The 24,269-nt window shown below is 41.9% G+C and overlaps 3 protein-coding genes across 6 annotated transcripts in view; 2 read left to right on the forward strand and 1 right to left on the reverse strand.

Annotated features, from left to right (window-relative positions):
• iffo2b (intermediate filament family orphan 2b) overlaps window positions 1–3,010 on the forward strand; it is a 39,401-nt gene extending 36,391 nt beyond the window's left edge. For all 4 annotated transcript variants that reach the window (XM_046311676.1, XM_046311677.1, XM_046311678.1 and 1 more), the window contains one exon: window positions 225–3,010. In XM_046311676.1, coding sequence (XP_046167632.1) covers window positions 225–458 — 234 coding nt within the window. In that variant the 3' untranslated portion in view covers window positions 459–3,010. The remainder of the gene's footprint in view (window positions 1–224) is intronic.
• Window positions 3,011–8,281: 5,271 nt separating this feature from the next.
• aldh4a1 (aldehyde dehydrogenase 4 family, member A1) lies at window positions 8,282–18,436 on the forward strand. The gene is made up of 15 exons (XM_046311307.1): window positions 8,282–8,448; window positions 9,756–9,849; window positions 9,990–10,082; window positions 10,451–10,498; window positions 10,598–10,753; window positions 10,908–11,057; window positions 11,206–11,280; window positions 11,423–11,610; window positions 12,019–12,092; window positions 13,520–13,716; window positions 13,914–13,961; window positions 14,072–14,224; window positions 16,988–17,109; window positions 17,345–17,463; window positions 17,665–18,436. The coding sequence occupies exons 1-15, from the start codon at window positions 8,408–8,410 to the stop codon at window positions 17,775–17,777; spliced, it is 1,671 nt and encodes a 556-aa protein (XP_046167263.1). The 5' UTR covers window positions 8,282–8,407; the 3' UTR covers window positions 17,778–18,436.
• A 4,531-nt stretch (window positions 18,437–22,967) lies between these two features.
• LOC124004087 (transcription factor HES-5-like) lies at window positions 22,968–24,063 on the reverse strand. Its single transcript, XM_046312867.1, has 2 exons — window positions 23,905–24,063; window positions 22,968–23,794 (listed from the first exon to the last, which is right to left on the reverse strand). Exons 1-2 carry the CDS (start codon window positions 23,956–23,958, stop codon window positions 23,360–23,362), a joined length of 489 nt encoding a protein of 162 aa, XP_046168823.1. The 5' UTR covers window positions 23,959–24,063; the 3' UTR covers window positions 22,968–23,359.
• Between the last annotated feature and the right edge of the window lie 206 nt (window positions 24,064–24,269).

Here is a 24,269-nt window from a genome sequence, read left to right on the forward strand (position 1 = left end):
TCTTGCTGTTTGGTTTTGATTTGTGACTCCGGTGACTATTCATCTGGCCAGAGTGACTCAGTCCCTGGCAGGGCTGGCACCTGTCCCAGCTCAATGTCACTGATGTCTCTCTCTCTCTCTCCTCCCTACCCTCTCTTCGGTCCTCCTTACTCTTCCCCCTTCTATTTCTCTGGCTTCCTTTCTCCTCATCTCCTCTCTCCATCATCTCTCTCTCCCTCACTCAGATGGAGCTAGCCACAGCAAAGAGTGACATGAACAGACACCTGCATGAGTACATGGAGATGTGTAGCATGAAGCGTGGTCTGGATGTGCAGATGGAGACGTGCAGGAGGATGATCAAAGGGGGCAGGAACTCTCCCTCTGTCAGCTCGGTGGCCAGCAGCGACTCAGGGAATACTGACGAGATCCAGGAAGAACTATTGGACAAGGACGGAGAGGCTGAGGTGCCAATCAGCTGATGGCTGTCCTGCCTGGCACCGCCCCTCACTCCTCCACTCACTGATGTATAGCTGCTCACAGAGCTCCACCCTGCTTGGGGGTTGACCCGTTTGGCACTGTTGGCTGGGGTTCCTGATGGGCCTAAGGGTCTGTCCCACTCTCCCAACTGGTGCTTATTGTCTCTGTTCTCATAGGGATGGCGGGGGACGGTGTTCCTTTGCTTCACAAGTATTATAAGGCAGAGGTGGCACATACAATACAGTGTCAGCTGTGCTCTCTTCCTCAGTGCTGCCTTGCTGGTTTCTTCAACCTAATCAGAGCTCCACAAGAACATCCAGCAAAACAGTCAACCTTATCAAACCAGTCGTACTGGCTCACTATTAGCATATTCGAAACAGTTGCACTGTCACCATCGTCAATCTGTTGGACTGAGGTGGACAGTCCATTTGATCAACAGGGAATAACATGCACAACAGTATTCACCAGTGAGAATATATGCCGGAGTTATTTTAATAATCACAAATCAAGAGCAATCACACAATTTTCTACTTGCATGTGCCCCGTGGATGCAAAAGGATCATTCACATACGGTACATGTACAATTGGGTATTGAAATGTTCTCACCAGAGTCAATACAAACAAAACAGCCTGACTGGACTCTCCATGGTTACCAGTGTTTACTGGGGAACGGAGCACAGCCCTTTGCTGCATAATGCATTGTTCAAGCTCTATGCAATTTAGCTAGCCTTATTTCAGGATGACCTTCCCTACCCTTCTTTTCCCTTACGATTAGCCTTTTTAAGCTGGGCAGGTGTTTTCTAGTTGTCATTCAGAGTGCTCATGTGTGTTCTCCGAAGTAGAAGGTACAGAATTGTCTCAAAAAAGGGAAATGTTGGAACAGTGACCCCTAGTTGTCTTTGTCAAAGTCATACCCGTTCCCTCCCTACCCATGTTAATTTAATGTCTGTAAACATGGAAAAGATGATTGAAAATAATATAGAACAAGGCGCCAGCAAATATGCTGTTTTTGATTTGTATTGCCTTTTGCTGATCACTATCATACTAAGCTTCAGCCAAATTTTGTAATTTACCCTAAAATGTATATGTTATGATTGTTAGAACTAAGTTCTTGATTGTCCCTTGGGCTACTCTTTGGTAAGTCCAAGGGGCTGTTGAGAGTTATTGGTCATCTGTTTGTCCTCTCAGAGAGAGGTTATGGAAGATATATTACAAAAAACAATCACGGAAACTGGCAACACCATGTACATTGGTTGCTAATACAATTCCTAACTTATACACTGTACAATGCCATATTTAGGTTATATTTTTGCCAATCTGGGCGACTAACCTCAAATGGCATCTCACAAACTCCCCTCCCTTCTGTCCAGCCTATCATATTCCGTTGTCCCATTGTCATGTGCCCTGGATTGGGCTTAGAATAGTTTGTACATACATAAGAGACACAGGAGGTTGGTGGCACCTTAATTGGGGAGAACTGGCTCATTGTAATGACTGGAGCGGAATAGGTGGAATGGGAAAATTCATCAAACACATGATTTCCAGGTGTTTGATGCCATTCAATGAGCCGTTCTCCCCTCAGCAGCCTCCTGTGATAAGAGGGCTGTTGGCATGTGATCGTATACCCTAGATGCCTTTCTGTTCATAATGCGCTATACGTAATTCATTTTGTTGTATTACATTCAGTCTAATGATTTTCATTGAACTAATCAATTAACAAAATTGATGAACGCACAAGGATTGGGAGAGGTTTTCTGCAAGTTATTTTTCAATTGGTTTATGAAATGTTGTTAGTTTGCAGAATCAAGGACAAAAGTGCTATTTGTATGATGAGGGTTTTAATAATTACATTTGTCATTGCATTGTGTCCTTGGGGAAGAGAGGCTATTGCATTTGGTTGTTTCTCTGAATTGTTTTACATTTGAACTAGAGGCACATCATAGTTGCAGTACAATAGTGTTGCAATTCTCGAAATCAATTCATGTAGCTTTAAATGGGCCTATAGTCCATGAAATTGCATTATACAGATTGAATTGTGAGTGTTGAGGCAAATGAAATATTCTCTGTATCATATTCTGTCAACATATGTATCATAATCCGTTAACATCATAGATGGTTAAAATGATCAGGACACTTAACTATTTCATCTGACACAAAAAGGCTGGCCCAATCAGTCTAGTGTATATTATTTCCTAAACCATAGTAAAATATTCAGACACATAACATTCAGGGAGAGGCCTTATTCCCAGCTAACCATCAAAATACATTGTATAAGATTTAAAACCAGCATTACGTAAGCCATGTTTTTGCTCGTCCTTTGTTGCACCATACAGTGTAGGCTGGTAACCATTAGGCCTATGCCCTTATTTCTCATGATGTCTCAGGATGTCATTTCTACAAAGAGAACAAATCAGATAACATACACCACATACACAAAAGTATGTGGACACCCCTTCCAATAAGTAGATTTGGCTATTTCATGCACACCTGTTGCTGACAGGTGTATACAATTGAGCACACAGCCATTCAATCTCCATAGACAAACATTGGCAGTAGAATGGCCTTACTGAAGAGCTCAGTGAATTTCAACATGGCACCGTCATAGGGTGGCACCTTTCCAACAAGTCACTTCGTCAAATTTCTTCCCTGCTAGAGCTGCACCGGTCAACTTTAAGTGCTGTTATTGTGAAGTGGAAATGTCTAGGAGCAACAACGGCTCAGTCGCGAAGAGGTAGGCCACACAAGCTCACAGATCGGGACTGCGTGTAAAAATTGTCCATCCTTGGTTGCAACACTTACTACCAAGTTAGTGGTTTAAGCTTGCCGCCATTGGACTCTGGAGCAGTGGAAACGTGTTCTCTGGAGTGATGAATCACGCTTCACTGTCTGGCAGTCCGACCAACAAATCTGAGTTTTGCGGATGCCAGGAGAGCGCTCCCTACCCCAATGCATAGTGCCAACTGTAAAGTTTGGTGGAGGAGGAATAATGGTCTGGGGTTGTTTTTAATGGTTCGGGATAGGCCCCTTAGTTCCAGTGAAGAGAAATCTTAACACTATGGCATAGTGTTCAAGATGATTCTGTGCTTACAACTTTGTGGCAACAATTTGGGGAAGGCCCTTTACTGTTTCAGCATGACAATGCCCCCGTGCACAAAGCGAGGACCTTACAGAAATGGTTTGTCGAGATTGGTTGGGAAGAACTTGACCAGCATGCACAGAGGCCTGACCTCAATCCCATCGAACAACTTTGGGATGCACTGGAAGGCCGACTGCGAGCCAGGCCTGATTGCCCAACATCAGTGTTCGGCCACACTAATGCCCTTCTGGCTGAATGGAAGCAAGTCCCCGCAGCAATGTTCCAACATCTAGTGGAAAGCCTTCCCAGAAGTGGAGGCTGTTATAGCAGCAAAGGGGGGACCAACTCCATATTAATGCCCATGATTTTTGGAATGAGATGTTCGACGAGCAGGTGTCCACATACTTTTAGTCATGTAGGGTATTTCCCATTGAACAGATTGCAGACATGTTGATTATGGCAGCACCCGCACCTCTCTGATTCAGACGGGTTGTGTTAAATGCGAAAGACAGATTTCAGTTGAATTCATTTGTACAACTGACTAGGTATCTCCCTTTCTTTGAAACATGTTTGGTCAATATCCAGGGGCAGTCTTCTGAGTACAGTCCAACCTAACTATCAGAACTGGTGCAAAAAATAATCTCTCGCCGTGAGTTAGAACACATCTGATGTGTACCTGACACATTGTTCTCTGTCCAGCAAGCAAACACAAATTGTAAATGTTTAATTGAACTAGTATGTAGCCTACCCTTACAGGACTATGATCATCCAGAAAGTCTGGCTCATTGAGCCTATATGGGAACCTGCAGTGGTTGGGATTAAATGTTTCATGGGTGTTTTATATGAGTGGGTTTTATTAATGTAGTGCAAGGGTCTAAAGTGTTACATTAGCCATTGCTGATATGTATTTTATATGGCTTTGTCACCATAACATACTGAGTTTGCCTGTAGTGGGTGGTTCTAGAGTATTGTAGAGATGGCAGTAGGTCAGAATCCCCAGTCAAAGTAGCCATTGAGGAAAGTACTGTCTTTACTATGACCATTGATGACCAGTGTATTTTTTTTTAGACATCACATTATGATGATGCTATTTCAAGCCTGCTGTTTCTAACTCACATTTCTGTCCCTGCATCTTATTTCAATGCATACCTCTGTGCATTGTAAAGTACAATGTTATTTTTATGTCATCTATCAGTAAAACTTTGCATTCATGGGGATTTAGGATATACTGTTGTTAAAAAAAAAAGAATGTACACTGTTATTGGTGTTGGGGGGAAATGAAATAAAATGGTGGATTGCCTTTAGCTTGAGTCTTTGTTCTCCTTTGGAGATGTAGCCTATCATGTTTAATTATACATATTACAATGTTTGATGTGCATGTAATTGCACCCACGTCATGCACACATGCTGGCATGCATTTTTTAGATGCATGCCAGCAAAGCCACTACACAACACTAAACAATACATTAATTGCACTATAATGGTGACAAATGGTGCCCACAAGCGGTTAGGGCCTACATAAAGCTGTTTCAAAAGGAGTGCTTTCTTAGCACCATGGAGTGAATCCTTCAAACTGCTACATTTGGCTAATCAGCAGATCCTTGTCTGGGAGCAAAACAGTTCATTCAGCATCATTTACTGCCTTTTTTAAAAACATGGCTGATCTGCTTAAACAAATGTGGTTTCTAATGACAATTGAGATGCACAAACTATGGCATAAGGGAATGATGAGTGGACAAAAGGCAATCTGTAATTTTGATTAAGACAATGAGAGAGCTAAAACTTTTGTTTAGCATTTTTTTAATGTAGAGTGACAGAATTCAGAACATAGGCTGTTTTTCCAGTATTTTCTCTGTATACCAAGTCAGAACTGTAGGATGAATAAAGGGGGCATATAAGCAGTAAATTAAATCTCGCACAATATTCAATTATGATTTCTCTAAAACTGGCTAGTATAGGCTACATGTGCACCACCAAGTCAGAACAGTAGCCTAAGTTATGAGGGGGAAATAGACCAAATTATTAGGGTGAGGCACATGGGCTACTAACACCTTACTACACAACATACACTTAGTATTTCTTTCTTAGCTATGGTATACAGTTGAAGTCGGACGTTTACATACACTTAGGTTGGAGTCATTAAAACTCATTTTTCAACCACTCCACAAATTTCTTGTTAATAAACTATAGCTTTGGCAAGTCGGTTAGGACATATACTTTGTGCATGACACAAGTAATTTTTCCAAAAATAGTTTACAGATTATTTCACTTATAATTAACTGTATCACAATTCCAGTGGGTCAGAAGTTCACATACACTAAGTTGACTGTGCTTTTAAACAGCTTGGAAAATTCCAGAAAATTATGGCTTTAGAAGATTCTGATAGGCTAACCTCAATTGGAGGTGTACCTGTGGATGTATTTCAAGGCCTACCTTCAAACTCAGTGCCTCTTTGCTTGACATCATGGGAAAATCAAAAGAAATCAGCCAAGACCTCAGGAAAGAAAAATGGTAGACCACATGTCTGGTTCATCCTTGGGAGCAATTTCCAAATGCCTGAAGGTACCACTCATCTGTACAAACAATAGTATGCAACTATAAACACAATGGGACCACGCAGCCATCATACCGCTCAGGAAGGAGATGCGTTCTGTCTCCTAGAGATGAACGTACTCCAGTGTGAAAAGTGCAAATCAATCCCAGAACAACAGCAAAGGACATTGTGAAGATGTTGGAGGAAACGGGTACAATAGTATCTATATCCACAGTAACAACGAGTCCTATATCGACATAAGCTGAAAGGCCCCACAGCAAGGAAGAAGACACTACTCCAACACCGCCATAAAAAAAGCCAGACTACGGTTTGCAACTGCACATGGGGACAAAGATTGTACTTTATGGGGAAATGTCCTCTGGTCTGATGAAACAAAAACACAACTGTTTGGCCATTATGACTGTCGTTATGTTTGGAGGAAAAAGGGGGAGGTTTGCAAGCAGAAGAACACCATCCCAACCGTGAAGCACAGGGGCATCATGTTGTGGGGGTGCTTTGCTGCAAGAGGGACTGGTGCACTTCACAAAATAGATGTCATCATGAGGAAAGAAATGTATGTGGATATATTGAAGCAACATCTCAAGACATCAGGAAGTTAAAGCTTGGTCGCAAATGGGTCTTCCAAATGGACAATGACCCCAAGCATACTTCCGAAGTTGTGGCAAAATGGCTTAAGGAAAACAATCAAGGTATTGGAGTGACCATTACAAAGCCCTGACCTCAATCCCATAGAAATGATTCACCCAATTTATTGTGGGAAGCTTGTGGAAGGCTACCCAAAACGTTTGACCCAAGTTAAACCATTTTAAAAGCAATGCTATCAAATACTAATTGAGTGTATGTCAAATTCTGCTGAAATAAATCACTCTCTTCTGACATTTCACATTCTTAAAATAAAGTGGTCCAAACTGACCTAAAACAGGGATTTTTTACCAGGATTAAATGTTAAAAAACTGAGTTTTTAAATGTATTTGGCTAAAGTGTATGTAAACTTCTGAATTCAACTGTATTATGTGACTAGTTAAGTCTATTTGTACTCCTGAACATATTTAGGTATGCCATAACAGTGGTTGAATAATTATTGACTCAAGATTTTTGAAAATGTATTTGGCTAAGGTGTATAAACTTTCCGACTTCAACTGTACATACCTCCCTGGCATATTACATCATTAATGCAGCAGCATATAATACATTTTTGGACTCGTTGTTCTGTGCTCACTTGAACAGGAAGGTGGTACAGCGGTCCTTCTTGTGGGCACATTTTGTCATGAACCTTTTCATCAAAGTCTGGCATTCTCTGGATTTATAGTGCTTCAAAACAACAGGGAAGCGGGAAAAAACAAGATTGAAACATGTCGGTGATCTTCAGGTCGGAGCTCTAGAAAGAGGCACGAGCTCCCGAGTTGGATGACCGTTCAAAACGTATTTTTCCAATCCGAGTTCCCACTTGTCTTTAACTCACTGAAGTCTGAGATTTCCAAATTGTTTTGAACACAACAGAAATGATCCTGGATTGTTAGCATGGCGAATGTTTTCAACCTTTTCTGGCCCATGGTGTTGCCTGTGTATGTTTATCCATTTAAACTAGGAAAAGAGACCCTTATACCCTGACTTGAAGCACACACCCTCACCGAATAGCAGGGGAAGCAAAATATGGATTGCTTTGCAACACTTGCAGTATTTTTGTTTTAGCTAAACAGGTAGGGGAACAGTAGACTACACATCCTCTACATTTGTCACAATTAAAATCATTCTGGTTAAGTGGGAAAATCCGTAATTGTGCAAAAGACGAAGGACATAACCTTCCAAGAGAAACGATGTACACTACACATTTGATCAGTCAGAAATAGAATTTCTCGATTCAGACATGACAGCGCTACTCTGATTGGCTAGGGATGTCTTCTCCTGAGCGCTAAATGGCTATTCACGGACTCGCCCCTCCTTGCCTCCAGTAAGTTTCATTCTGGAAATGAAAGGTGTGTTTACAATACTTCTTTCTTTGAAATATGAACAAGTAGGATTTTAAAACAGCTTCACAGTCTAAATCTTAAGAGTAAATTATGTAATTAATTATTCTGATGCAACACTATCACATACTGTGACAAGTTAGACGCAATGATGGTAATAACGATGGTGGGCTCCCTATCGGATATTGGTACGGCCTGAATCCTCTAAACTCGCGATACATGTAACCAGTAGGCTACATTCTCAAGATATCAGACCGTTTCGATGTGTCTTATCAGTTCTTGATACATTATATCGCTGGCAGTAGTGTGTTATTATTAGATTGCCCTTTCTCTCTACATCTTTTCCATTGAAACATGCTGCGTGTGAGATCGGCATTGTGTCATTCTTGGAGGGGGTATGTAATTTCACATGAACATACACGATACCAACTTACCTTAGCTTTGACTTTTCGTAGCCTAATGTCATTTGCATTATTTCGGTAGTTGATAGTCGATTTCTGACTTATGATTGTTGCTTAACCAGAACGTTTTTTTCCACACTGTACAATTGGCCAATTAGGACAATTACAAATAAACTTCAAATTAAAGGCAATAATGCTGAATGTGTTATGTAATGATTTAAGACATTTTTTCCTTGCCAGCCACCAGACCCTTTCAACGCGAGCTAAATGAGTTTAAATAAGTTCTTCATGATTTTGTTTCTTCTGGTTAACATTCCAAGGCGCATGCGTGAAAGTAACAGTTCACGGAAGTGCACATTCATTCAACAAGCAGCATTGTGACATAACTTGAGCTAAAAAAAAAGTGGTTAGTTAAAAGCCTGAAGTGGGACTGGTGTGAAATGGACTCAAGACACCTTGATATGGGCAAGCCAGCTGCATGAATTTCTACTCATGTTTGTTTATGCAGTAACCCCAATTAAAACATTATTGGAATTTTGAGTCTCTTTAGAGGTCTATGGTGGTGAAGATCAATAAACATTTATAAAGGTTGTCTTTTGTACACCAGATCACCCATTTTAAATATTTGAATACCAGCCCCTGTCTCCCCGGTTTGAAACTCTGACCTTCACTGACTGTTTAGTTTGGCGGTGTTGTAACTTTTCCACAAATAACTTTTAAATAGACACTTCACCCTGACTCACAGAGAGGAGTGTAATAAGAAAAAAAAGCCTTATTGCAATTGTTTGCTTGCTGCTATAGGGAGTCTCGGCCTGAGTAACTCATGTGAAATTACCTCTAGTAAATGACTTATTCCAGCTAACACAAGACGGCAGCTTGCCAACATGTAGCAGTGAAGAGGCAGGATGGAATCAGCATGGAGACCACCTGTATACTCATTAGACTGAGTTCAACATTGTACCATGACCACAGTCTACATGGCCAGTAAAGCCTTATTCAGGTCCAAAGCATTGTGCCTGGTTTATACAATGTGAGGATTTGGACTTGCCTCAAAATAAACTTGAATGGCATTCATTCCTATCCATCAACATATTAAAACACAGCTGTATAAAGGGTTAAGAGAATGAATTGCCAGTAGGCTACCTCAGGTATAGGGCTATAACACATTGAGGAACACATTTTTCAGGATGAGACACATTCCATCCAGAAATCTGATACTATGTGGAATTATCTACTGCATGCCAATGTCTGTCTTCACTTGGTGTGCATTGGTCTTAGCATGTGTGTCTGCTTGTGTGCAGTTTCAGGACCTTCCCCTGTGCAGCTGTTGAGGTGAAGAATGAGCCCATCCTGGGATTCAACGAGGGCAGTCCAGAGAGGGCCGAGCTGCAGAAGGTACACACACAATCATACATGCACACACTCTCAAGCAACATCCACCTGCACCATTCAGTATATGCCCTTCGTGACCTACAACAAGGTCATCTCTCTAAAAGGTGAGACACAATAATTGTGTGTGTGTGTGTGTGTGATAGGCCCTGGATGACCTGAAGGGGAAGACAGAGGAGATTCCCTGTGTGGTTGGAGATGAACATGTGTGGACCAAAGACATCAGATACCAGCTATCAGTGAGTAGAGTCAACAGCATGTCCCTAATCTGAGCAATCTATTTCTCTATGCTGCCTGCAAATATGGGAGCCTGGAGACTGAAGCTCTCACTTTTCACTCACACTGCTGCTCAGATACACAGCATACTGTCTAATCCAAACCGAAGCATTCAAGGCCTGTCAAACTGTAAATGACTGTAATACCGTTGGGTTATCAGCTGTGTGTTATCTTCTGTTTCTGATAAGATCCATTGACTATCATAAACTAACATGCTACTTTGCTGGAGGCCTGCCTGTTATTTCTACCTTTTGATAAAGACCAGTACCACACTCTTTTTACATTTTATTTCCTGAAGGTATTATAACCGTTTGTAATTTTATTTTCAAAGCCCTTCAACCACTCACACAAACTGGCCAAGTTTTGCTATGCTGACAAGGTAAACTAAGAGTACAATTCTTCTGTTTTTATGTGTCAGACATTTTCCAAGATTTACATGACATGACTGGATGGTGTTACCTCGGTATGATTGATACAGGACCTGCTCAACAAAGCTATCTTAGCCTCTGTGGCGGCGAGGAGAGAATGGGACCTGAAACCCATCCAGGACCGAGCCCAGGTCCTCTTTAAGGCTGCTGACATCATCAGTGGACCTAAGAGAGCTGAGATTCTGGCCAAGACCATGATTGGCCAGGTACAGTGAACTATTTAGCCTACATGGGGTTTTCATAGTATTACTTTATATTTGTGGTATTGTTGAATATCACCAAGGGGATCTCCTCTGTTTGAATTGAGTGATATTCATCCCCTCTGCTTTCTATTTAATTTTTTTTCCTTTTTTTTTCTAGGGCAAAACAGTGGTGCAGGCAGAGATTGATGCGGCTGCAGAGCTAATAGACTTCTTCCGTTTCAATGCGAAGCACGCTGTTGAACTGGAGAGCCAGCAGCCCCTGGACAGTGATGGTAGCACCAACACCATGCTCTACCGTGGGCTGGAGGTGAGCACTCACTGGTCCTAGCATTATCTGTTCAATTTAATAATAGTCAGTCACAGACAAAAACCTGTATACTTGGGGATATGTTAGGATTGATTTCTGGAACTCTGGACTTTTTATGTCAACACTTTTATTTCCCCTTTAACTATAGGGTTTTGTAGCTGCTGTCGCCCCATTTAACTTCACTGCAATTGGTGGAAACCTAGCAGGTACACCTGCTCTCATGGTAAGTCCCCTCCTACTAACAACAATACAAACATTTCCTTATAGTTGTAATTTACTTCACAATAAGTTCCTTGTGTGTTTTGTTGGTTATAGTCTGAATTGAACTGGACTTTCTTTGTTTACCCTGGCTCTGTGTTTGTCAGGGTAATGTAGTTCTGTGGAAGCCTAGCGACACAGCCATGTCAGCTAGCTACGCCGTATACAATGTTCTGCGGGAGTCAGGGTTACCCCCCAACATCATCCAGTTTGTGCCAGCCGACGGACCAGTGTTTGGAGACACCATCACTTCCTCTGAACATCTGGCTGGCATCAACTTTACCGGCAGTGTCCCGTATGTGTCCGTCTGTATAAGTTTATGTATATTCAAATCAAATGTATTTATATAGCCCTTCGTACATCAGCTGATCTCTCAAAGGGCTGTACAGAAACCCAACCTAAAACCCCAAACAGCAAGCAATGCAGGTGTAGAAGCACGGTGGCTAGGAAAAACTCCCTAGAAAGGCCAAAACCTAGGAAGAAACCAAGAGAGGAATCAGGCTATGTGGGGTGGCCAGTCCTCTTCTGGCTGTGCCGGGTGGAGATTATAACAGAACATGGCCAAGATGTTCAAATGTTCATAAATGACCAGCATGGTCAAATAATATTAACCTAAAACTGTCTGCCACTTTTCATTTAGACCAGTTTCACATAATGTGTGATAACCCCTGTATTTTCTTAACAGCCCATTAATCTTTTTCAGTACCTTCAAGCGCCTGTGGAAACAAGTGGCCCAGAACCTGGATATCTACAAGAACTTCCCTCGGGTGGGAGGAGGTGGGTTGGAGCAACACCGCCACACACTAGCTGTACAGCCCGTACACCGCCAGGCGCTAGCTGTACAGCCCGTACACCGCCAGGCGCTAGCTGTACAGCCCGTACACCGCCAGGCGCTAGCTGTACAGCCCGTACACCGCCAGGCGCTAGCTGTACAGCCCGTACACCGCCAGGCGCTAGCTGTACAGCCCGTACACCGCCAGGCGCTAGCTGTACAGCCCGTACACCACAACACAGTAGCTATTAAATTAGCTGTCCATTGAAAATTACATGGGAATATCATCTTTATTCTTATGCTTATGTTGTGGTGTGAATGTTAAAACACTTGAACAAAATTGGGATCGTTAAATGTTTTTTGTTCTTAGCATATTCATTGATAGGCCCTGCTTTACTTAATTTCAGAGACATTGCAAGCCTTGATATTGCGATACAACATTCCATTGTGAGATACAGCTTTTGATTGCCAATAGTTAGGCCAAGTGCACGATTCTGACTCCGTTTGCTTGGTAGTCGAGCTGCCAATACTGTGCCTGTCCTCTTTCTCTTCATCCCTCACTAGCTCGCTATGAAAGATGCAAGTGTTTGTGTTCTCGGAACTACGGCAACTAATCACTCTCCTCCGTTCCAAAAATTCTGAACCTTGGGAGGTGAAGGTCGAGTCATGTGTTGTCCGAAACATGACCTGCCAAGCCACACTTAACACCAGCTTGCTTAACCCAGAAGCCAGCTGCACCAATGTCGGAGGAAACACTGATCAACTGACATCCAAAGTCAACCTGCAGGTGCACGGCCTGCCACAAGGAGTCACTAGAGCGCGATGAGCGAAGTAAAGCCCCCCCGGCCAATAGTGCGCCGCCCTATGGGACTCCCGGTCATGGTTGTTTGTGACACAAACTAGGATCGAACACTAGGCTGTAGTGACGCCGCAACAATGCGGTGTAGTGCCTTAGACCACTGCGATGCAGTGCCTTAGACCACTGCGATGCAGTGCCTTAGACCACTGCGATGCAGTGCCTTAGACCACTGCGATGCAGTGCCTTAGACCACTGCGATGCAGTGCCTTAGACCACTGCGATGCAGTGCCTTAGACCACTGCGATGCAGTGCCTTAGACCACTGCGATGCAGTGCCTTAGACCACTGCGATGCAGTGCCTTAGACCACTGCGATGCAGTGCCTTAGACCACTGCGATGCAGTGCCTTAGACCACTGCGATGCAGTGCCTTCGACCACTGCGATGCAGTGCCTTAGACCACTGCGATGCAGTGCCTTCGACCACTGCGATGCAGTGCCTTAGACCTCTGTGCCACTCGGAAGGCCTATAACTATTGTTTTATTAGCCGTTTAAATTGCCCATTTGTCACATCCCTAACCTATATCACTCTTTACACATTGCTTCACTGACGTTCTCATCTGTCATGTCTTTCAGAATGTGGCGGTAAGAACTTCCACTTTGTGCACAAGTCTGCGGATGTGCGGAGTGTGGTGACTGGGACCATCCGCTCTGCGTTTGAGTACGGAGGGCAGAAGTGCTCAGCCTGCTCCAGGATGTATGTACCAGACTCCCTGTGGCCCCAGATCAAACAGGGGCTCCTGGACATCCACAAGCAGCTCAAAGTTGGAGACGTGAGTGGGCAACCGACCTTAGCTCTGAGGACTGTCAGATTCATCAGTGACTGGCACTAGGGTTATTTTGGTGGGAATAGATACAGCCAGTTGAGTTGTTCTGCTGTAGCAGTTCTTTAAAACCGTTGAAGTTTGTACTGTAAGTGTTCAATCGATGTCAGGTTGTTGTTAAGTGTCTTTCTGTCTCCACTGTCTAGCCTGTGGAGGACTGGAGTACATTCTTCTCTGCTGTGATTGATGACAAGGTACAGTACTGTGGCATTTTCACCACGCTGGATGATTGATTAGAACCAGCTTTATTACTTCTGAACCAGATTAATGTTTATATTTTCAACATTATTTCTTCTTCTTTTAGTCCTTTGCTCGTATTAAGAAGTGGTTGGACCATGCCAAGTCATCCCCTAAGTTGAACATAATTGCTGGGGGCCACTGTGATGACAAGAAGGGTTACTTTGTGGAGCCGACCATCATTGAGAGCACCGACCCACAGGAAGCCATCATGGCCGAGGTAAGACTTGATATTGTAGATCACTTCTTTCCCCATCACTGTTAGCCTATGGAACTTCATAATGTGACTCTGTTATGGACCCGATTATTAGACAACCTACTGTGATACTATACTTGTTGTGTGTAGGGGCCCTACGCTTGCCTAATTGTTCTGTAACCTGACTAGGCAGGTGCATTACTGTGAAAGTATGAATGTGCGGCCCGGGTTGGGTGTGGGAACGGAGTGTTTGCTTACTGGGGATCTGGGGGGACAGTTCCGGCGTGACTGGTCGGGCCAGCACAAGGGGGTCGTTGATGTAAGGTTGGTGATTTAAAAACTCCAAAAGGTCATGTCAAACAGAAGATCCAAAAGCTCAGTGGGTCGGTAGATAACCCTCGTTTAGTTGATTAGCTTGGTAATCCCTCCACTTGTGCGCACACCACAGGCTTCTTATGCATACCGGAGCTTCGTTGAATGGCCCAGAGTGCCACTTTCCCCAAGGGGTGGGATGTGTAACTGTGGCCTGACTGTGTGCTGACTAACTGGCCTACCACACATGCCTACTACATAACATTTCCAGTTGAAAGATCTCAGAATAAACATCTGAGAACCATGTGTTCTCACTTCTTTGAACCAACCTGCCAGAGTTATACCAGACATACATACCGAACATGTCAGAATTACTTGACAGACTCAGTTGGGTTTGAATTGCTGAAAATTACTGACTTGTTCATTTATCCTTGTCTAATAGATATTGCTGTTTTCATGGAGAAAAGGAGCAGGATTATTTTATCAATTTTAACTGAGGCCAGCGGTCAGGCTGAGGACTATGTGCTTGGATTGATTTATATACATGTACAATGCCTTCAGAAGGTATTCATACCCCTTGACCTTTTCCACATTTTGTTGGTACAGCCTGAATTAAAAATTGATTAAATATTTTTTTCTCTCACCCATCTAGACACAATACCCCATAATGAAAAAGTGATTATTTAAAAGGAATGTTGCCAATTGATTGAAAATGAAATACAGGAGTATCTAATTGACAGAAGTATATGCACACCTAAGTCAATACTTTGTAGAAGCAACTTTGACAGTGATTACAGCTGTGAGTCTTTCTGGGTAAGTCTCTAAGAGCTTTCCACACCTGTATTGTGCAACATTTGCCCATTAATTAATAACGTCACCATGCTCAAAGGGATATTCAATCATTTTTACCTATCTACCAATAGGTGCCCTTCTTTGCGAGGCATAAGAACAACCTCCATGGTCTTTGTGGTTGAATCGGTTTGAAATTCACTGCTTGACTGAGGAACCTTACAATTATCTGTATGCGTGGGGTGCAGAGATGAGGCAGTCATTCAAAAAAAAAAAAAAAAAAAAAATTCACTAAGTTGACTGTGCCTTTAAACAGCTTGGAAAATTCCAGGAAATGATGTCTTAGGCTAATTGACATAATTTGAGTCAATTGGATGCATTTCAATGCTTACCTTCAAACTTAGTGCCTCTTTGCTTGACATCACGGGAGAATCAAAAGAATTCAGCCAAGGCCTCAGAAAAAAATGGTATACCTCCACATGTCTGGTTCATCCTTGGGAGCAATTTCCAAATGCCTGAAGGTACCACGTTCATCTGTACAAACAATAGTACGCAAGTATAAACACCATGGGATCACGCAGCTGTCATACCACTCAGGAAGGAGATGCGTGAAGTACTTTGGTGAGAAAAGTGCAAATCAGTGTAAATCAATCCCAGAGCAACAACAAAGGACTTTGTGACGATGCTGGAGGAAACATACCAAAGTATCTATATCCACAGTAAAACGATTCCTATATCGACATAACCTGAAAGGCCACACTGCAAGGCAGAAGCCACTGCTCCAAAACCGCCATAAAAAAAGCCAAATTATGGTTTGCAATTGCACATGGGGACAAAGATCGTACTTTTTGGAGAAATATCCTGTGGTCAAAAATAGAACTGTTGACCATCATGCCCATTGTTATGTTTGGAGGAAAAAGGGGAGGCTTGCAAGCAGAAGAACACCATCTCAACTGTGAAGCGTGAGGGTGGTTGCATCATGTTGTGGGGGTGCTTTGCTGCAGGAGGGACTGGTGCACGTCACAAAATATGAGGAATGAAATTTACGTGGATATATTGAAGCAACATCTCAAGAAATCAGTCAGGAACTTAAAGCTTGGTCGCAAATGGGTATTCCAAATGGACAGTGACCCCAAGCATACTTCCAAAGTTGTGGCAAATGGCCATCACAAAGCCCTGACCTCAATCCTATAGAAAATTTGTGGGCAGAACTGAAAAAGCGAGTGCGAGCAAGGAGGCCTACATACCTGACTCAGTTACCAGCTCTGGGGGCCGGAATTCACCCAACTTATTGTGGGAAGCTTGTGGAAGGCTACTCGAAACATTTTACCCAAGTTAAACAATTAAAAGGCAATGTTACCAAATACTAACTGAGTGTATGTAAACTTCTGACCCACTGGGAATATGATGAAAGAAATAAATGCTGAAATAAATAATTCTCTCTACTAAGTTTTTAAATGTATTTGGCTAAAGTGTAATGTAAACTTCTGAATTCAGCTGTATTATGTGACTAGTTAAGCACATTTTTACTCCTGAACATAGTTAGGTATGCCATAAGAGGTTGAATAATTATTGACTCAAGAAATTTCAGCTTTTCGTTTTTAATTAATAATTACGGTAGGTCAATTAATATAGGAATGTATAACTAACTTTCTTATAACTCTGTTCTTGATGAACGTCCTGTAGGAAATCTTTGGCCCAGTTCTGTCTGTCTATGTTTACCCTGAGAACAACTACAAGGAGGTTCTAAAACTTATAGACAACACATCACCATACGCCCTGACAGGAGCGGTCTTCGCTCTTGACAAGTAAGTTAGAACACTCCATCTGTTTTTTTATGGTGTACCATAATTTTACTGTGAAAGGGTTGCTTGCTCCATGAAGACTGAATGTAATATAGTTATCCCTATACCTTTTCAGATAATTTCTTATGGATGCCAACCACGCCTACTATGATCTGCTCATTGTTAATAGCTTTGACTTTACACAGAAATTGACACTTGTCAAGAAAACGTCCTAATCCTTTAATCATATTTGTTCCAGGAATGTTGTAGATGAGGCAGCTAAGGCCTTGAGGAACGCTGCAGGAAATTACTACGTGAATGACAAGTCCACCGGCTCGATTGTCGCCCAGCAGCCATTTGGTGGCGCCAGAGCTTCAGGTAAAATGACCCATACACCACTCCAAAGCTTTGATATTCATTTGACTGTCAACAGTTCTATGAAGCAGGACTTTTCATGACTCCTGATGAGCTCTCTGTGTCTGACATAATGCCTTCTGCCGACATCATTTTTATTAATATGAAATAGGATGAATATAAGCACTTATAACAGCTAAAACGTGAACATTCTTGTCTGCATAGGTACCAATGACAAACCTGGTGGTCCTCACTACGTCCTGCGATGGACATCCCCACAGGTGGTCAAGGCCACCCACGTCCCGCTCAGAGAATGGAAGTACCCATACATGGGTTAAAAAGACAGTACTGTACCCCCTCTCCAAACATGTGGCCCTCATCCAATCCTAGCTTTGTAGAGGAATCTGTCGGCTTTTTGTCCTATCCCTTTCTCCAGTCAAGACTGACAATGAAATGAAGAGGGGAAACCCTCTCCTTACTCGTCCAGGTTTTAGTCCTTTTTAGCCCTTACAAGCCTGCACTGAAGCTAGACACAAGTACAAATGTAATTATTAGCTCAGGGTTTCCCCAACCTGGTCCTCGGGATCCCAAGGGCTGCACGTTTTTGTCCTAGCACTACACCGTTGATTTCAAATAATCAACTAATCAAGCTGTGATGATTTGAAATCAACTGTGTAGTGTTACGGCAAAAACCAAAACATTTTGGTTGGTTGAGTTGGGGAAATGCTCTATTAGCTGTTCTAAATTAAAAGGGGGAGCAAAGGCGCCCCTCTCTGGCACTTCATGAGATCAGCAGGAGCTGAGCCAGATCAGATGGCCTGCTAGCTATACAGAAGAATGGCACTATGAAACGTCCCATGGATCCACAGACAGTACCAGTCTAAAGTTTGGACACACCTACTCATTCAAGGGTTTTTATTCATTTTTTAAACTATTTTCTACATTGTAGAATAATGGTGAAGACTTCAACACTATGAAATAACACACATGGAATCATGTAGTAAGCTAAAAAATGTTTAACAAAGTAAAATATATTTTAAGTCATTCAAAATAGCCACCCTTTGGCTTGATGACCGCTTTACACACTCTTGGCATTCTCTCAACCAGCTTCATGAGGAATGATTTTCAACAGTCTTGAAGGAGTTCAAACATGTGCTGAGCACTTGTTGGCTGCTCTTCCTTCACTCTGTGGTCCAACTCATCCCAAACCATCTCAATTGGGTTGAGGTTGGGTGATTGTGGAGGCCAGATCATCTGATGCAGCGCCATCACTCTCCTTCTTGGTCAAATAGCCCTTACACAGCCCGGATGTGTGTTTTGAATCATTGTCTGGTTAATAAACAAATGATAGTTCCACTAATCGCAAACCAGATAGCATGGCGTATCACTGCAGAATGCTGTGGTAGCCATGCTCACTGAGCAAAGCACTATCACACCACATCCATGCTTCACGGTGGGAACCACAAATGAGATCATCCGTTCACCTACTCTGTGTCTCACAAAGACAAGGTGGGTAGAACCAAAAATCTCAAATTTGGACTCATCAGACCAGAGGACAGATTTCCACCGTTCTAATGTCCATTGCTTGGGTTTCTTGGCCCAAGCAAGTCTCTTCTTATTGGTGTCCCTTAGTAGTGGTTTCTTAGCAGCAATTCGGCCATGAAGGCCTGATGTTGAAATATGCCTGTTACTTGAACTCTGTGAAGCATTTACTTGGGCTGAATTTTCTGAGGCTGTTAACTCTAATGAACTTATCCTCTGCAGCAGAAGTAACTCTGGCTCTTCCTTTCCTGTGGCAGTCCTCATGAGAGCCCGTTTCATCATATCGCTTGATGGTTATTGTGACTGTACTTGAAGAAACTTTGAAAGTTATTGAAATGTTCCAGATTGACTGACCTTGAAGTAATAATGGACTGTTTCTCTTTGCTTATTTGACCTGTTCTTGTCATAATATGGACTTGGTCTTGTCATAATATGGACTTGGTCTTGTCATAATATGGACTTGGTCTTGTACCAAATAGGGCTATCTTCTGTGTACCACCCCTACCTTGTCACAACACAACTGATTGGCTCAAACGCATTAAGAAGGAAAGAAATTCCACAAATGAACTTTTAACGCACACCTGTCAATTGGAATGCATTCCAGATGAAAAATATATTTTGATTTGTTTTACACTTTTGGTTTCTATATGTGTTATTTCATAGTTATGATGTATTATGTTATTCTACAATGTAGAAAAGTGATGATAAAGAAAAAGCCTTGAATGAGTACGTGTGTCCAAACTTTTGACTGGTACTGTAGTTAAACTGTTTGGTCTACCATAGATTCTACAGAGATGTACTATTAGTTCTAATTAATCAATCTTCTGTTTTTAATTAAATGACTGCTGTATCTGAGCCTCCGTTTCTGACAATCTCAGTACTGACTGGTCCTGAGGCTGTTAAGTTTTCACTGTTAAGTTTTCCACATGTCCTGCTGTATTTCTATTATACAAAAGTCACTATATATAAGTATTAGCTGACCATCTGCCATGACAAAAACAATAACCCAACGTTTCCATAATATTTCATGACCGCTACGGTACAAGTATCAAAACCCAATGTTTATCATTTTAGGTTTTCTGTTCCCTATGATTGTAAAAAAGAGGATGGCTTTTACTACCATCCATTTTTGGTGCTAAAAAAGTCCTTACTAACCGTCCTTCTTAACCTATATTCAGTAAACATGGTTGTGTGTATCGAAACTGGAATAATGTGGTTTTCCTCACTGTGTTTTGGTTTGCTGTGTTATCACACTGTAATACTCAACCCCCTGACTGTCTCTGATAGGAAGGTGATTCACTTGTTACACTGAGCTATGGCTTGGCCTACAGTATCTGGCTATGAGGGTGCCATTGCCTTTTTACTTAAACCCTGCTTTGCCATCTAATCAGGTTTATTTCAGCAACAGCACACTAACTGTTTTAAAATTTTACTGAGTGTTTGTCCATTTAAAAAAAATGCTTCAACTGCATATGATTGCTCAGTCTAAATCTCAATTTCATGTCATCTTGCTTTTAAAACAAAAGTTGAGGAGGATATATTTTCATAAATGTGTTTTCTGTTAAATGTTAATATAAATTATTTGTCTAATGTGCCTGTATTGGCAATATTAGGGATTTACCTTAATTGAATTAGCATTATTATACATTTTCATAATTTCAGAAATGATATTAAACTTGTTTTTAATGTCTTTTTGTTTCTGAATGTGGCTTGCTTGACCATTTCTTATTGTTAATGAGACTGACATATTTTTAAGTTGGTCTTTCTTTAACCAATTTGACTAGTTGAAATTAATGTGACCAGTGGGAAATGGGAGCACTGTTCCACACTGAGGTGTCAAAGTACAAATCTGAGATTTTTACTGCATGTTGTTGGAGTGTGTCCCAGCACACTACCTTGTCACACTCACTGTGGTGTCTTTAGTGTCACACTCCTGTCACATCAAGGTCAGATGTGAAGAGACCTCATTACTGGGCCTCTGGCATACTCTCCCATTGTTCAAAGTGTTAGAGACACACTTCTACACACAAGGCCAAGCGTCAGTGCTGTAAGTGTAGACATGGGAAAGGGAACTGCCTGCCTGACACACCAAAACATTAAGGACACCTGCTCTTTTCATGACATAGAAGTGAAGTGAATCCAGGTGAAAACTATGATCCCTTATTGATGTCACATTTTAAATCCACTTCAATCAGTGTAGATGAAGGGGAGTAGACAGGTTAAAGATTGATCGTTAAGCCTTGACACATGGATTGTGTACTGTATGTGTGCCAATCAGAATGTGAATGGGAAAAAAAATATTTAAGTACCTTTGAACGGGGTATGGTGGTAGGTGCCAAGAGCACCGGTTTAGGTCCAGAACTGCAACACTGCTGGGTTTTTCACGCTCAACAGTTTCACATGTGTATCAAGAATGGTCCACCAACCAAAAGATATCCAGCCAACTTGACACAACAGTAGGAAGCATTGGAGTCAACATGGGCCAGTATCCCTGTGGAACGCTTTGACACGTTGTAGAGTCCGTCCGTGCCCTAACAAATTGGGTCTTTTCTGAAAATGGGGAGGGGTGCAACTCAATATTAGTAAGGTGTTCCTAATGTTTTGTACATTCAGTGTATAGGCCTACAGAACCTGCTCTCTTTTTATACTCAACTTTCTCATCACAACTTATTCCACTGTTTATGAATTGTAATGAGATAAGACAACCAGAGCCAATGTGCAGGCGTAGGCAGTGGTGCTGATTACCTAGAGGGAAATAGAAAGAAACGGATCGTATCCATCATCTAAACAAACCAAATGTTTTAAGCTCTTCACAAGCACATGTGCAACTCATTAGTTGAACATTTCCAAACCATCTGTACTGGACTACAAATGAAGTGTTGACCTACTATTCATATTGAAAGAAGTCTGAAGTATAATCATGTCAAAATTATTCAGGACAAATCCTGGGTACTTTATAGTGTCATTACAAAATTACGCCAAGTATTCCAGGGGCTGATCTAATTTGTGATACATACTGCAGTGGAAGGCATTGTTATGCAGATTTATGGAATAACATTATGTCTGTTATGCAGCACAATTGGGAGAGCTCAATGTGTGATGCTTCAAATAAATCCCCATCACCCTTTGAATTATATGATGTCCATTCTTCCCTTCAATGATCAGTAGGCCTATTAATATTCACTGGTCATATCCAACTGTTTATGGTATTGTTGTACATTTCAGGTTTATGCCATATTCACATGGAGATTTTTATCAGATTCCTTTTTTTAACCTTATGGCCTCATACCAGCAATAAAATGCCATGCGTGGGATTGAGAATGTTGGAGCGAAATTCGACACACACTTCTAATTGACAGTTCTGAATGGTGCGACTGTGGGAAAGAAGCTCAGGTTGCAGGTTAGGTAGGGCTTTCCGGAGGCTGTGCTAGCTTTCCAGAGGCGGCTGTGCTAGCTTTTGTGTTCTAAACAGCAGCTGTACCATTCAATTTGAAAATGTTTACACAACAGAGTCGAGTCATTCATGACTTCATTCTCCCGCCCAAAATCAACCTTCTGCTGCTTCTGGAGTGACAACACATTTAGAGGTTCTTCTGGTCGGGTTATATTAGAAAAATAGACCACTGCAAACAAAAACCACGAAATTACCGGGGAGTAATTAATGCCCTCGGCTCTTAAAAAGAATGAGCGTTACACAATATAATATTAGGATTTTCAGTAGAAAATGCGGAGACCACCTGTAGATTTTCATGGCTTCATTTACCCAAGTCAGTATCTAAAGTATTACTAGGTCTAAATAATTGTGTAGGCCTATTGGTAGATCATTTTGTAATGTGTAACATTGTCTTTTCATTCCATGACGTCAAATCACATACCTGGCCCTCAGGTGCCACTTTATTGTATGTGCTCTGCTGAGTTGTAGCCTAAGTGTTGTGTCTACAAAGCATGGTTAGACTATACAATAGTTAGAGATTCATACATAAATTGTAATTTCATTTATTTATTGGGAATATTGCCACATCAATGTGATAGACAATGTTCCAATCACAGTTTGTTTCAGGACAAATGACAGTTCAGCAACAATAGGGCTGAGGTATTTTCCCAGAAATAGATACACCAATATATTATAATAATATATTTTACAATATGTAAAAACATTTTACTTTGCAATTGTAAAGTTCACAATACATGCACAATAGAGGATATTCTACACAGAAGAATAACAATAATTTTATATTTTACGAACAAAAGATAAAATTGTATAAGGAAGAATAATTTCCAACAAGAAGAGAGCATACAGGGTCGTGCTAGACCAAAATATTATCTGGTTTGACATCGAAAGTTTCATTACTGAAAGTCTCCAAATAGGCTATGAGCATCACCAGGGTCTCCACATGGGCCCTCTTCCACCTGGGGTGACACGTTTCGGAGTGCTGCTGTTGTGAGGGACCGTTGCGCGGTTTGGACTCAGCACGACTCTATCACCGAGTTTCTGAGCGCGATGGAAGTGATTGAGAAGCTTCTGTTGTGAGCCAGTCGGCTGGTTTTTCGCTGAGAGGAAGCGCAGCGTCTCCTCCAGGCAGCGGGTGAATCCCTCCGCGTAGCTTTGGACAGGTGACGCTACGTTGAATGAAGCAGCAGGGCGCATGCTGTTGTCTTTCAGGTAAACCACAGCTGTCTCGAGAATGTCAGCCTTTTCCAGTTTCGAGTTGGGTTGGTGTGCTTGAAGTTCGGTTTTGAGGAGTGTCTTGAGCTGTTCGATGCTGCTGTTAATGCGGTCTCGGCGCATCTTTTCCACCACTGGTTTTCTAAGCTGGAGAAAATAAAGGATCTGATTAGTTTAATTGCATTTTTAAAATCATGTTAAAATTCAAACATAACGTATTAAATTGATGAAGATAGAGGTCGCCTATTTGTACTTACTTTGATTTTATCTTTCGTGGTCATCACCATGTCGCAAATATTGACAGGAGCCATTGCTGTCGGTCAGTTGTTTGTTCTTGGTAGATAGTCGTCGGATGTTAGAACTGTGGTTTGTCCATCTCGACAGGGCTTCTGTATTTATACACTCATCACACTGTAAACCCGTGTGGGTCTCAGTTTGACAGGAGTTTCACACACTTGCTGGCCAATCAGGAACGCAGACAGTACAATGAAGAGGCTTCAATTACTTCATGCTAAATTGACTGTCTATTGCCTCAGGACAATGAGCGTGTCCCAGGGGAACAGGTGGAGTGTGCAATAAAAGAGTGCTGTGAAGTAGTTGACTCTGTTGCTTGCAACTGCAT

The sequence above is a fragment of the Oncorhynchus gorbuscha genome, linkage group LG18 (assembly GCF_021184085.1).
Source record: "Oncorhynchus gorbuscha isolate QuinsamMale2020 ecotype Even-year linkage group LG18, OgorEven_v1.0, whole genome shotgun sequence".
Lineage (NCBI taxonomy): Eukaryota > Metazoa > Chordata > Actinopteri > Salmoniformes > Salmonidae > Oncorhynchus > Oncorhynchus gorbuscha.